General features: G+C 55.9%; 1 protein-coding gene across 1 annotated transcript in view; it reads left to right on the top strand.

Moving 5' to 3' along the window:
- Positions 1-8,900, top strand: part of Bmp7 (bone morphogenetic protein 7) — an 81,150-nt gene extending 72,250 nt beyond the window's left edge. Inside the window, exons 5-7 of the mRNA XM_004663841.2 lie at positions 5,099-5,175; positions 6,281-6,391; positions 8,270-8,900. Of these exons, the coding sequence (XP_004663898.1) occupies positions 5,099-5,175; positions 6,281-6,391; positions 8,270-8,419 (338 nt within the window). The 3' untranslated portion in view covers positions 8,420-8,900. The remainder of the gene's footprint in view (positions 1-5,098; positions 5,176-6,280; positions 6,392-8,269) is intronic.
- Positions 8,901-14,365: the final 5,465 nt, after the last annotated feature.

Genomic DNA, 14,365 nt, shown 5'->3' with positions numbered 1-14,365 from the left:
CACATTTTGGTCTGGAGTGGGTCTGAGGCCAGTGCTGTGAACCTCTGTGCTCAAGTTCGTACACTGCCTCAGCTGCCTCACGCAGAGGGCTGCCTCCACAAGTAGGAAAATGTCTCGGTTTCCCAGACTGAAAGCAAGGCTCTGGGCAATTAATGTCACCAGGAAACCACTTTCTGTTAGACAGTACAGGTGACTATTCAGATCCCAGGAGCTCAGAGTGTGGCTAAAAGAAACCCCTGTCACGTCACGTGGCTGGGTGACCTGGGAGCTGCTCTTTTCCTGGCTCCTTGGGAAGCCACTTGTGGCTAATGGAACAGTGGCCCCTCAAAAACATGTGTGTCAAGAACATGTGTATAGGTTCTGACCATGGGCTAGGGTTGCCGGGAGAATTAGGGGTGCCATCTTCTTCCCTTACAATAAGGAGCTGGCCCAGTGGAACAGCAATCACATGGGCTTTCGAGCGAGGGAACCTTTGCCTCTGGGGTCAGAGACACGAGGACAGTCAGACACGCTGGGAGCTGGCTCTGGAGGTCGGATGGGGCCGTGAGGTGGGACAGGGGCGCGAGGCATGATGTGGGCGGTTCTCAAAGACAGAAGGGGCAGAAAAGGGACTATCTTCAGAGCCGTTGGAAGGAAGGCGCCCGGGACACTGGGTCTTTCCCTGGCAGGGCAGTTTTGGACTTTTGAGCTCCTAAGCTGTGAGAGGATATGGTCATGACATTTGTGTGACATAAAGCCACCACGGTGTGGTGAGTTGAAACAGCACTGGAGAGCAGTGAGTGTGCTGTAAACCCAGTGATTCTCTCTCTCATCTGCCAGCGAGGACGTGTCTGTCTGGCAACCCCCTTTCACAGTGGGGGGGGGGGGGGCGGTTATTCCTGGCCCCAGAGGTAGGGAAGGGTCTGGAGGTAACCAGCCCCAGCTAGCCAGCTACGACAGTGGTTTAGAGAGGGTTAAAGGGCTGTGGGGCTTGAGGCTGACCAGAAGCTCGTGGCAGAGAGCTGGCGCGCCCACGGGGAACTGTGGGGACAGAGAAGTTGTGTTACCAAAGGCAGCTCAGAGCTGTTCCAGGCAGTGCTGTCAAACTCAAGTCTGGGGGGAGGCAGGCTCAAGGGTCAGCTTGAAGCGGGCTCACTGTCAGACGGGAGGCACTGCGCTCACGTCGGAGCCCGAGGACAAGAGGCGGAGTTCCTTCACTGTGGCTATTTCACTGGGCGAGGCTCGCGATGGCGTGACCGGGTGACTGCCATGTCTCAGTGTTGGGGTGCTCCTTCTTTGATAGTGCGGGTGCAGGGGTTTCATCCGTGTGACTGATCAGCTCGTGTCTGGTGGTTCTGATATGATTAGGCATATTGACAAGTCGGATATTTATTGGCACAAGTAAGCTACTTGTGAGTTGAGCCCGCTGGTGTGCTGGCTGATGGCGGCCGTTCACTTCTGCCCGGGACTCCTCTGCCCGAGACGGAGCCACTCAGGAGTAACTGAAGGCGAGGCTCAGGGTGGCAGCTGATGCTCGTGAGACAGTGTCACCCAGGGTGGCCCTCCTGCTCTCTGCCAGTGACCCACGTGACTCCAGAGTGTGTGACTGGGGACTTCACAAGGATTTCTCTCTCACCGGTGGAGCCTTTCATAGGCTTTCCCCCAAATTAGAACCTATTTGAGCCCCTTCATAGTTGGGGGCTGCTGGGACTGGGGTTCAGTGGTAGGTTTGGGTGCAAGCTGCCCCGAGGAGCTGTGTGGCACAGGCTAAAGTGGTTGTTACCCTTACCTGTGTGTGGCAACCGTCAACAGGGCAACGACTAGGTAACCAGGCTCATGCCAGGGGTGCAGACAAGACTTCCCATGGGCAGTGAGCCGAGGGCACTGAGCGAGGCCAGGCTGGTCCCACTGTAGTGGCCTGTTGGCCTTGTGGGTGCCAAGGCTCCGTGGCACCTTAAGTCAGAGTAGTTGCGTCAGAGAGTGAGCTGGAAGTGTGGGCGGCTAGAACATTCTCTTGGGAACTAAAACGTGGTGTGAAATCCATCCCAAGAACACGTGGGAGTTTTAGTCTCCGGCTGAGGAGTGTGGCGCAGGTGTGGGGCCAGGCTGGCTGCTCTGAGAAGGGAACAGGACAGGGTGACGGGAGGGTGTGGCTCCCCGCTGGAGGCGACCCAGAGGCCTTTGCAAACCCACCTGGCTAGAAGTGCTGGCAAGTCCCATCGAAGCCAAGTCTCCCTCGGCTTACAGCTGTGTGCCCTGGGCCTGAGGACTCGCAGCTGCCCTCCCCACACTGCCCCTCCCACTCCCACAGGATGCCCACTTACCTTAGCCCCAGGGTGGGGCGGCCACTACCTCACAGGTGGCTTCTGTACCTGGCTTGAAGTCCGTGTCCTTGTGGATTCCGACTCTCTATGCTTGTTTTAAGTGCTTCCAAACCCTGCCTGGAACTTTAACTTAACAATAAATAAATAAATAAGCCCCTGGGTTTGGTGAGAAGGCGCTGGCGTGGGTGTGGGCCCAGCACCTTTTGAAGTGTTCCCACCTCCTCACGTGACCACCAGCCAGGAATCCTGCTGGAGGGCCACACAGGTCGACTGCTGTCTCGCACGCACGCACACGGCCCGGGGAGGGGCCCGGGTCCTAGCATGCCTCTGCATGAAGCTCTCTTTCCCCGCCTCAGGACTCCGACTGCTCCTGAGATGCTGCCGCTTGGGTGGGGAACCTGGGCCCTTCACTTCCTTCAACCCAACACCCTGGCAATCGGCCACCCTCCTCAGCTGACCCACGGGGGTGGCCGTGAGGCTGAACACCTGTCTTAACTTGTCAGCTGTCCTGGCAGGGTTTGGCAGAGGTGGCTGCACCATGGCTGGTGGCTGGTGCTTTTTTGTTGTGGAGAAGGATCTGGGATTAGAACCAGGAGTTCTAACCACTTCCTCCCGGAGCAGCACGGTCCCAGGGTGGAAGTACAGGGCTGCCTTCCACAGCAGGCCCACAACTAGCTTCGGACACTGCCCCCCCCCCGGCCCCTCCTGCTGGGCCTTAGGTCTGGACATGAAGCCATGTATCTTTGCTTGACTTCAAGACAGAGTTGAGAAAGTGATTCAGCCGCTACTCGCCCTCTTGAACTCCTGGCGGAGGCTGCTGATCGATCGTGGCACTTTCTTCTCGAGTCCTGCTTAAAAGAGCCTACTTAACTGAGTGTGTGGAGCAAAGCACGGTGTCCCGGGACAGGGAGGAGGGGTATGGGCTTGTGGGGTCTGCAGAGCCAACTGCAGCCCCAGGCTCTGGTTCTGTGATGGATGGATGCCATCTTAGATGTCCACTTGGCAACTGTTCCAGAGGGCAGACCACGTCACCCAGCTCTGTGGGCTCTTCTCTCATGGTGCTCTGGTCTTGACCTTGGAGTGTTAGCATTTGCCTGGCCTTGCACCATTTCATACTAACCTCCAAGCCTCCTGCAGGTGGGCTACCTGTGATTCAAGAAGACAGACCCCAAAGGAGTGTCACCCTTCACAGACACCTAGTGGCCTGTCAGTGGGCTCAGAGGAAAAGGCTATGATATTCACATGTTTACAGGGGTGTGTAGGGAAAGGTCGCCTGCTGCAAGCAGACGCTGGCTAAGCCGCCAGTCTGAGTACTCAGGCACCTGGGCAGGGGGGGCTCTCCCCCAGAGCAGAACAGCTGGGGGAGGCAGCGTGGCATCCGGGGTTGGGGCAGCCCCTTTGCTGGCCCTGCCTTCTGGGGTCAGGCCTTACCGTACAGGCTGGCTTGACTCTGGCTCTCCCCTCCATCATCCTCCCCTGGCCTCCAGCTGACCCACTCCCTGTACTGGGATGGGCTTCCCTTGAGAAAGGTGGGCTGCAAGCCACAGAAACCCAAGCCCATTGGGCTTTAGCCTACAGAAGCAGGCAGGTCAGATCTGGGCTCGGCCGGCCCAAAGCTGAGCAGTGGAAGCCCAGCCCAGTGCCTGCAGCTGCTGCCCGGCCCGTCTTCAGCGTGCTCGGCCTTGAGGCCGCAGCCACACGGAGCCGTGCTCTTCTTGCAGGCCGTGGCAGGGGGGGCGGACCCCTGGGTTCTGAGGTTTGACTTGCGCCACCTGCCCTTGCCTTCAGGGCAGGGCATGTGCTGGCAGTCCTCAGCCTTGGAACCAGCTGCTGGGGAAAGGTGGGTTTGCCACCAGGGGCCTTTGCGACATGAGCTGTTCCGTCCAGGTCCACGTGAGAGCCCGTGGGGACTCACCCGGGGTCAGGTCAGCAAAGGAAGCCCTCCTTGCTCTTTTGGACGTTCCCACTTTGTTCTGTGAGTTGCCCCTGGCCACCTCCCCCACTGCTTTCATTTCCTTCCCGGGCCTTCCCATGTGCAGAGCATCAGAGGCATGGGCCGAAGCTGTGGTGTGTCTTTGTGGACCCGTGCGCTCCCCCGACAAGCACTAGGCTTTAGGGACACAGCGGTGACATCGGAGGACTCTGAGGAGGTGGCATTGGAACCCAGGCTAGATTGCCAAGTAGGAGCCAGCCATATACAGGTTGCAGGTCAGGCATTCAAGTATAGGAGAGTGCCGGGGCCCAGGCTGGCGGTGGCGGGAAGGTTTGGTGTTTCAGACGCTGAGTGTGACACAATGCTATGGGAAGCTCAGAAAAAGGCCGATCCTGTAGTTGCTTGGAGGGAAGAATAAACAACTTGGTGTGGGGAGAGTAGATGGACAGACAGACAAACAGACATTCGGGCCATGTTTATAAGTTTTTGATCTCTGACCCAAATGATGACAAGCTTATGTCCTTCTGGAAAACCCCCCAGCACACTATTTTTGCTTCTTAGAGAACCCTCAGTATTGCACTTCTGGAGGGCCAGGGGCATTGACTCGATGCCTTCCAGGGTCTTCCCCATGGTGGCAGGGAGGGCCTGGGCCCCAGGCCCAAGCGCTGCTCTTCCCGGCCCTGCAGGGATTGAGTCAGGCTGGCCGCCCCGGCAAGGTCGCCCAGAGGCAGGTCCTTCTGAGCGGGATTGGAGGCCCCACTGAGGCCACACAGCTCGGAGCGCCATGCTCAACGGCTGCTCCCCCACTGCCAGAGCCAGAGGGTCCCAAACACGTGTTTCTTTCTCCTCCTTGTCAACACAGAAGCCAGCAGCGGCGACCAGAGGCAGGCCTGCAGGAAGCACGAGCTGTTTGTCAGCTTCCGAGACCTGGGCTGGCAGGTAAGGGCAGGGGCTGCCGCAGTCCCCGTCACCCCGCGTGTCCAGCCACGGCCGAGTAGGACTTGGGCCTGTGGACATCCCATGTGACCCAAAGGGCAGGAATATCATTGGCACCTGGAACCCAACACTGGGGGCTTGGAATCTTGGACCCAGCCTGGAGAGCCGGCTCCCTCCCCTGGCCTCTCCTACCCTTTCCCATGACTCAGATTCCCGATGGGGTCAGGTACTTGCTCCTGAGCCAACCTGTGGCTTCAGGGACAACAGGGAAGGTCCTATGCATGACAAAGGTCTCCTGCATGTTGAGGACCCAGCATCTGCTCATGGACACCACCCCTTCCCCCCGCCGTGGGGTCTGGAGCCATAGCAGTGCCCTTGACTCTGTGTCTGCTGTACACAGCTCAGATGCCCCTGCCCAGTGTGGCGTCGCGAGATCATGAGGGTATGATGTCCTGCCCGTTAGCTAGGAGAGTCCAGGCCCTTCTGCTGGTACAGCGCCTAGTTGCCTGCAGCGCACGGGGCATGCAGAAAGCCACGGGGCCCTTCCCCGCCGTTCTCGGGCAGCTGAGCGGCTTTGCACTGTGGAGCTAGAGCAGAAACCGGACTCCAGGGTTGCTGCTGGAAGATCCCGCGCGCCCGAGGGTCAGCGAGGACTTTAAAGGTGGGCTGGGCAGCACTGCTGTGCGAGCAGACACTGGCGCCAGCGCGAAGGGTATATTGCCATCAGCGTGCCTGGGCTCGGAGTCTGCCCTGTCTGCAATGGTCACCTGAGCCTCGGCAGGTCACCAGTCTCTTATGCAGGCGGGCTTGGGTGTGTCACCACCTCACAGGGGCAGACTTGGTTCCTTGGGTGGTCTCTGTCACACCAGTCTGCCTTGCTGTGCCACCTCCTGTCCAGGACTCACAGCCTCAGAGATGTCCCTTCAGGAACCATTTTCTTTCCATCTTCCTTAACTTGTCTGCTGGGGTCACCAAAGGCCATTTCTCCTGGCCCTGCAGGACCCCTTTGCTGCTTAGGAGGCCCGTGACCAGACCCTGGGTCCCCTGGACAGGAGGAGGTTGTCCACATCGGAGCTGCTCCCCCACACCCACTCTCTTCTCTCCACAGGACTGGATCATCGCGCCCGAAGGCTATGCCGCCTACTACTGTGAGGGGGAGTGTGCCTTCCCTCTGAACTCCTACATGAATGCCACCAACCATGCCATCGTGCAGACACTGGTAGGTGCCACCCAGAGGTGTAATCAGTGCAAGGGGGTTGGTCCAGGTGGCTTCTGTTGCCTCCAACTTGGAGCATGAGCAGTTCTCTGCCACACGGTGATGTCTGTTGCAGGCTGAAGACGATGTCTTATGCAAGTGACAATAAACGCAGCCTCAGACCCTCCCACTCCTTGGGCTCCTACAGCAGTGTGGGCACTGGTCACTGTGCCTCACTGAGCAGTGGCCCGAGCTGGGGACCACACTCTTGAGTGTTGACACGCCACTCTGTGTTGAGATGGACTTGGCTGTGGACTCAGCCTCCGGCCTCTGGTCCTCCCCTGGAACGGGTGTAGGCTTTAGTTTGTCAGGACCACAGGCCCCTTGAGGGGCTCGTGGCTGCCCCTCCCAGCCTGCTCTTGGACTCAGTTTTGAGGTTCAGTCCTTCAAGCTCTTTATTGTCTACTGAGCCCCAGGACCTGGGGACTCTGCAGGGAGCAGTCCTTACACCCTTGGCCACAGGGTGTCGTTCTCCAGGGGAGGAAGTTGTCCAGTGGGCGGAGGGGGAGTTTCAGAGGGACAAAGTGCCAGAGTGAAGGGGTGGACAGATGGCTAGTTCAAGTCAACCTTCTGTAGGATCACTGGGGACCGTGAGACGAGAACAAGGGTCTGAAGTCAGCACCCCACACGAAGCCTCTGGGAAGACACTGTAATTTATTTCCTCCCTCCTTCCCTCCCTCCCTCCCTCCCTCCCTCTCTCCCTTCCTTCTTTTCTTCCCTCCTTCCTTCTTCCCTACCTCCCTCCCTCCCCTTTCTTTCTTTATTTCTTTTTTTTAAATTTTCTTTTGTTAATTTTTATTTATTTATTTCAGAGTGAGAGAGAGAGAGAGAGAGAAAGAGGCAGATATATAGAGAGAGATAATGGGTGCGCCAGGGCTTCCAGCCATTGCAAACAAACTCCAGACGCGTGTGCCCCCTTGTGCATCTGGCTAATGTGGGTCCTGGGGAATCGAGCCTTGAACCAGGGTCCTTAGGCTTCACAGGCAAGTGCTTAACTGCTAAGCCATCTCTCCAGCCCTTTTTTTTTGGTTTTTGTGAGGTAGGGTCTCACTCTAGCCCAGGCTGACCTGGAATTTAGTATGTAGTCGCAGGCTGGCCTCGAACTCACGGCAGTCCTCCTCTGCTGGGATTAAAGGCGTATGCCATCACGCCCGGCTAGATGCTGTAATTCCCACTGTACCAACAAGAGCCTCTGGAAGAGTGATGGGCCTTGCTTTCAGCCTAGAGTCCCAGGTTCAGCTCCCTGCCACCAGCATCATCTGAGCCTGTCATGACACCTGCTCGAATACCCTGGCTTGAATGTTTCTGGTGACGCAGCGCTCACCGCCAGGGCCACCCCTCCCCGGCCCCTCCGTGTAGGAGCGCTGTCTCCTTGTCCCGTGCCCCCCCCCCGTCTACTTCAGTCCTGGGGAGAAACCTCACCCCGTCATTTCTTCTGGTCCAAGCTCTACCTTTGACGACGGAAGAGCTTTTGGGCTTTTTCTTCTTTCTTTTGAGGTTCTGGGAGTTGGACCTATGGCCTTGCACATGCAAGGCAAGTCCTTAAGACAAAGCTCCTTTCCTCCCTCTGCCTAAGTCGGGGAAGGCCTCACCCCTCGCGGTGCGGGGCAGCCCCACCGCTCCCCAGCTGCACGCGCATCTCCCCGCTGCTTCTGCCCCCGCTGTGCACCCTGGACACTGTCCTTTGGATCTCTCATCTGTGACATGGGGACATGTCCTAAACCTGGTTAGGTCTCGTGGTGTGCTCTGAACGTGAACCACGTGGCCATCTTGGAGAAGTCCAGAGGCCAGACTGCCAGCACCCACCGCCTCTCAGTGCTCTTGGCATTGGCTGTCTTGCAGGTCCATTTCATCAACCCGGACACGGTGCCCAAGCCCTGCTGCGCGCCCACCCAGCTCAACGCCATCTCCGTCCTCTACTTTGACGACAGCTCCAACGTCATCCTGAAGAAATACAGGAACATGGTGGTGCGGGCCTGCGGCTGCCACTAGCCCCTGCCAGGAGTCTGACCCTTGGGAGGGGGGAGCCACGTTTCTCTGGATCTGCGGTGTCTCACCGTCCAGCATCTGCCACTGCCCACTTTGGCAAGGAGCCAGAAGACCAGCCGCCTCTCCTGAGCCCTCCTCTGCGATCTCTGGGTGGAAGGCATTAGGGTCTGAGCACCCAGTGGTTGGCAAGCAGATTGTCATCAGAGGCATCCTATGGACAAGACCCTACATGCTGTGACAAGCAGCGCCTAACAGGAAAAAAAAAAAAAATGCCTCCAAAGAACCAGTCCTGGCCACGGCCCGCCACGCAGTCCGGAGGTGCTCTGGCTCCCCGAGGTAATTACAAGTTCCCCTCAGCCGGGCCCTGAGCCGCGCGGGAGGAAAGGTGTGGCCAGGGTGGGCGCTCGGTCTCTGTGCTAAAGGGAAGTCAAGCGGAAGTCCTTGTAATAAATGTCACAATAAAACCCATGAGTGAAAATGGTTAGGATGTTACAGATATATTTTCCTAAACAATTTAATCCCTGATTTTTTTTTTCTTTTTGGTTTATTCTAACCTCAATAAACAGAAGCTGGGGCCTATGGAAGGCGGGGAGGACCCCTCCTTCCCATTGGGTTTCAATCTGAAGCCTCAAGGGCCCTGTGTTTACCCAGACCTGCCCAAATTCGAGATGTAGGGAGGGGAAAAGAGGAATGTCTGCTCAGAGGAGGAGGCTGAGGAGGTATGCATGCGGGGGCGGGAATGAACGAGCGCGCATGCGTAACACACACACACACACACACACACACACACACACACACACACACACCCTCCCCAGGGTAGGAAATCAGAGAGAAACTGCAGCAGTGTGGGCAAGGAAGGACAGTAAGACAAACCTTGCAGCTCAACCCCGAGTAGAAACAGGATTACTAGGTCCCATGGGTACAGGTTCGGGTATAGGGTGTGCGGGACGCTGTCCTCCAAGCACCCCCCACCCCCCCGCCTCTGACAGTGGGAGCAGAGCCTTCTCCTTGTGACAGCCTTGCCTCACTTTCTGACCTCTGTCAGAGGGCCTGGCAAACAGGCTCGCTCCCCAACATGAGAGAGAGGAAGAGCACATTGGGCAGTCTTGAGGGTGTGGGATGTGCTGGGCTCAACTCACAAACAGAAGGACCCGGTGGGTCACCTCCTGACCATACTTGTTGACTGGGATGTGGCTCTGGGCACAGACCACTCCTTGCCTTGTGTGGCTCTGTGGTCCCATAACTGCATTAGCACCAGCTCCACCCCCGCCCGCAATATGAAGCTGTGGGGAGTCCTGACTGTCTGAAAACGTTTCCTTCATCCACAAAGGATGAGATGATCCAGGCGAGACCGGTCCAATGGGGAGCGGGTCTCCGTCTCTGTCAGGTGGGTTCTGGGAAACACTGGGCGCTTTTGCTCTTTCTCTCTGTTGCTTAGTTCTCCTCTTCAGTACCCTGGGTTATAACCTCCACCGCCTGGTCACTGGGGAAGAGAATCCTGCTGTCATTTGTTACATGTGTTGGCAGATCCGGGGCTTTTTGCGTGACTCCTTCTTGGCATAAGTTTCTTACTACTTAACGCCCCAGGCGGCCCCTGGATAGCATCATTTGTACATTTAAACATGTAAATAGTTGTGACAAGACAAAGAAATTATTTATTTCCACCAGAAGCCCTTTTCAAAATGCTCCTTTCATCCTTGTTGAGGACAAGCTCACTCCCCCCCCCACACCCCACGTTTGTTTTCCTATTTAAGACTATTTATTAACAGTTGGACCGATGGACCCATGGCTGTCGAATAAAGTGGTCCTTAGTGAAAATTCTGTATAAATAGACAAAGAAAAAGGGTTTTGACTTTGCAATAAAAGGAGACATTTGGTTCTGGTTGTTGGACCGATGTGTCTGTGTTGTTTTGTTTTGTTTTTGGTTTCTTTCTTTCTTTTCTCTCTATTCCTGGACACTGGAGTCTCCATCGGCTGAGAGCCCTTGGCCTTGGCCTTTGCTATAACCCGCTATGCATCATCCGGGCCTGGGGCGATGCGGGCGTTCGTCAGTATTTGGTGCAGCTGTGTGGGGCTCTAGGCAGGAGGGGGGACCAAACAACTAATGTGACTCTGGTAGGCCCGACTGCAGAGGTCCTTGATTGAATTACAGCCCAGCTGTCAGCAGCTGCTTCAAAGAGGCAGGGGGCAAATTAGCTGTGTTTACTGCTAACATAGTTGAAGGATTCAGTCATCCCAATAAAGTAGAGGCACAAGAGGAAAGAGGGGCCTCCCGCACATCCAAAGCTTGAAAGTGGTGCTGGCCCCAAAGCTGGCGTCCTCCTGTGTGTGTCAATTTGGGCAGTCGGGGGGCTGCCGTGGCTGGCCAGCTGCGGAGGTTGGATGGCCCACGTGGGCCTGGGGAAGGTACATGCCCCATCGTGCTTGGAGCAGCGTTCATCTGGGCTCCTTTTCTCTTTGAAGTATGCACTGAGGTCACCTGATGGATGTTTCTAGAATCTCAGCTGATACTTGGACAGGCCACTCTCTTCCTCTATTGACTCAGACCCAGCGGCCACTCCTAACAAGTTCCAGCCCCTGCAATTTCCAAACCCTCCTGTCATTGTCCTGACACACAATTTAGCTTTTGTTCTGTTTTCCAGGCCGAAGAGCAGAACCACAAACCGGATGGAGGTCCAGATGCAGCCTCCCAGACGTGTCTTATTCCCCCCGAGTGGTGTTTACACATTTTTTAAAACATGAATTTGTTGCCAACATGTTTTTGAAAGTCAGAAGTTTGGGCTCCTCTGGAGCAGTCTCCAGAGTTGGCCATCTGGGCCCTTCCTGCACGCTGCTCTTGACTGAACAAGTGTGACCAGTATTCCACAGGCCCCAGCACACCCTGCTGCCTCTCACCGAGGGGTGAGGGCCAACAGCCGTTTTTAAATAGCAGATGCACATTTTGTGTGTGTTGTGTGTGTGCGTGTGTAGCCGTGTTCATATGTGTGTGGGCACGTGTCGTGTGGTTGTGCATGCAGGTGTGCACATGTGTGTGTCTGGAGGCTACAGGACAGCCTCAGGTGTTATTCCTTAGGAATGCGTCCCACCTGTTTTATTTTATTTACTTGAGACCTAGATACATAGGTAGAGAGAAAAAGTGTGGGTGCACCAAGACCTCTTGCCACTGAAACCAAACTCCAGATGCATGTTCCACTTTGTGCACCTGGCTTTATATGGATAGTGGGGAACTGAACCTGGAGCTGCAGACTTTTGCCAGCAAGTACGTTTACTGAGCTATCTTTCCAGCCTTCAATGGTTTACTGAGCACAGGGGCTTTGTTTATTGTTGTTGTTTGTTTGTTTGTTTCAAGGTAAGGTCTCACTCAGCTGAGGCTATACTCCAACTCACAGCAATCCCACCTTTGCTTCCCAAGTGCTGGGATTAAAGGCATGTGCCACCGCGCCTGGCCATACCCATCTGTTACTGAGACACGGTCTCTTGGCCCAGAGCTTGCCAGCTAGGTTAGTCAGGTTAGCCAGTGAGCTCTAGAGATCCTCCTGACTCTACCTCCCCAGTGCTGGGATTCCAGGGGTAGCCACCACACCCAGCATTTTATGTGGGTGCTGGGAATCTGAACATAGACTCTGCTCACTGAGCCATCTCCCAGTCCCCAGATGCACATCTACCTGCCCCCGAGCGTCTGGCAGAGTGGGCATGTAAAAACTACAATGGGAGAGACAAGAGCTTTGGGCAGGGGAGTCCTCGTGGCTCCCACTCCCGTGGCCCATGGCCCTGCAGATATGTGTTGTGGCTCACGTGGCCTCGCCCTCGCTGTTGTCACTTTATCCTCTGCTGGGGTCCTCCTCTCTGTCCATTGGCACCTCAAAACCTTTACTCCTTCACTCCTCACCCAGCCCTATTCAGTCTTGGGTGACAGAATTTGCTCAAAATCCCCTGCTAGTAATTGCTGAGCCTGAGAGTTGAACTCCAAAGCTTGGGTTCAACTCTGAGTCCCCTGAATTGGGGTGATCCTCCTCTTCTGATCCTCATGCCTGGCGATCATGGTGTGGGGGTAGGGAGGGTTGGCAGTGGGTCATCCGGGTCCGCGTGTAGGTGTTTCTCATGTGGACATCAAGTCCTTTGCTATAGACCATTTGAAGGTGACTATAGAAGTATTCTGCAACTGCCTAGCAAGTTTTGACAAACTAGTGGCCCAGAACAACATAAATTCATTCTCCCAGTCTTAGGGCCAGATGTCCAAAATAAGGGTATCTTCAGATTCTATGCCCCTTTGATTAGTCTTAAGTAACTGATTAGGGGTCCCATTTGCAAATCCCTTCCCCACAGGACTAATGAAAAAGGATTAGGCAGAGGGCCTGGTCTCTTGAGGGCCTTCTTAGAAAGCTGTTCCGACACACACATCGGGAAGGAGTGAGGGCACAAGGCATGTACATTACAGTAACGGCTGCAGCTCAGTCCGTGCTCCTTCCTGCCAGACTCAGTTTGGGTGGTTAGTTTTATGTGCCTATGATGATGACTGTCGTCCAAGAAAGTCACCCATCTCCCAGCTACTCCTTGGTGTGCCTGGATGCTGGGTCATCAGAGTCTTAGTAATCCCAGAGCAGGCCCCCTGATGGCTCTCTCTAGGAGGGGAACTGCCCAGGGCACAGAGAACTTTGCACTTTTCAGTCACACTCAGTTACAGGCCTGGAAGCTGAGTGAGCAGTTGACTTTCCTTCCCACCTTGAACTCAGGTGGGAATAATGTTTGCAGGATGTTACTGATTCCTCCATGGGTGGGGCACTGAACAGCTGGCTCCAGAGGGCGTTATCCACATAAAATCTAAAGGTGCCTCCAGAGGGCGCGATCCACACAGGGGCAATGTAAAAAGGTGCTTTCGAGAGGCACTGCTTGCATAATATCAATGAAAATGATGCCTCAAGTGTGGGCATGTGGGCAGTCCTAACCAGCCCCAGGATGGACCCTCTCTCCTAGGACCCAGCCTTGCCAGACCCCAGCCCATACTTGGGCTGGTGAATGTCCATCCCTGCCAAAGACATACACAGTGACCTCCTCAGACATTTCCCCTTGGCCTGCGGGCCCCATCCTCCTGGCTCAGGCCCTTCAGTGCTCTGGCACTGGCCTCTCTTGGTCCCAGATTTGAGGAAATAAAAATAGAAGAGGAAAACACTCCACTTTCCAAGGCCTTCAGTTTCGACAGCTGTTTGGATGGAGGCGGGGTGCACCTGGCGGGGAGAGGCGCACTCCGGCACCCCTGTTGAGTCCGGCGCTCCTCCACCCCACAGCCCTGCACGGTGAGCAGTGACGGGGGGTGGGGAGAGAGCTGTTCCCTGACCCTGTGACGGAAGCCCCGAGCTGGCCCCCAAGTAGCTCCGAGGGTTGACGTGCATCTACAGATCAGCCGCTCAGCTCCATGGGCCCCTCTCAGGTCAGGTACAACCCACCCACCGGTCAGGGCACCACAGCCCACCCTTTGAAGGCCCCTTCCCGAGTGTGGTTTCACATTCCACCGTGGCCATCTTGAGTTGATTAGTACCTTTGGACACGAGCCCTACATTTTTCTTCTTGCCCTGGATCCTGTGCCTGAGGGGTGGAGCAGGACCTCCACCACGTATGCCACTCCACAAGGACATCCTGCTCGCCGGTGGCAGAGGGCACCATGAGGACACAGCCACCGAGGAAAAGTCCTGACCCTGGCGGGGCTGGGTAGGACATAACCAGGGATCTCAGAAGGAAGTGGGACTTGCCCAGGGAGCCCAAGGCCATCCTCAGTTACATAGTGAGCTCCAGGGTAACATGGACTTCATGAGACCCTGCCTCAAAAACAAAAAAAAAATCAACTATAACAGCAGAAAAAAGGGGGCACTGGAGATATGTGGCTCAGTGGTTAAGGCATTTGTCTGCAAATCCCCAGTACCCACACAAGACCAGATGCACGAAGTGGCACAT

The sequence above is a fragment of the Jaculus jaculus genome, chromosome 8 (genome assembly GCF_020740685.1).
Source record: "Jaculus jaculus isolate mJacJac1 chromosome 8, mJacJac1.mat.Y.cur, whole genome shotgun sequence".
Taxonomy (NCBI): domain Eukaryota; kingdom Metazoa; phylum Chordata; class Mammalia; order Rodentia; family Dipodidae; genus Jaculus; species Jaculus jaculus.
This window is presented reverse-complemented; position numbering and strand designations above follow the sequence as displayed.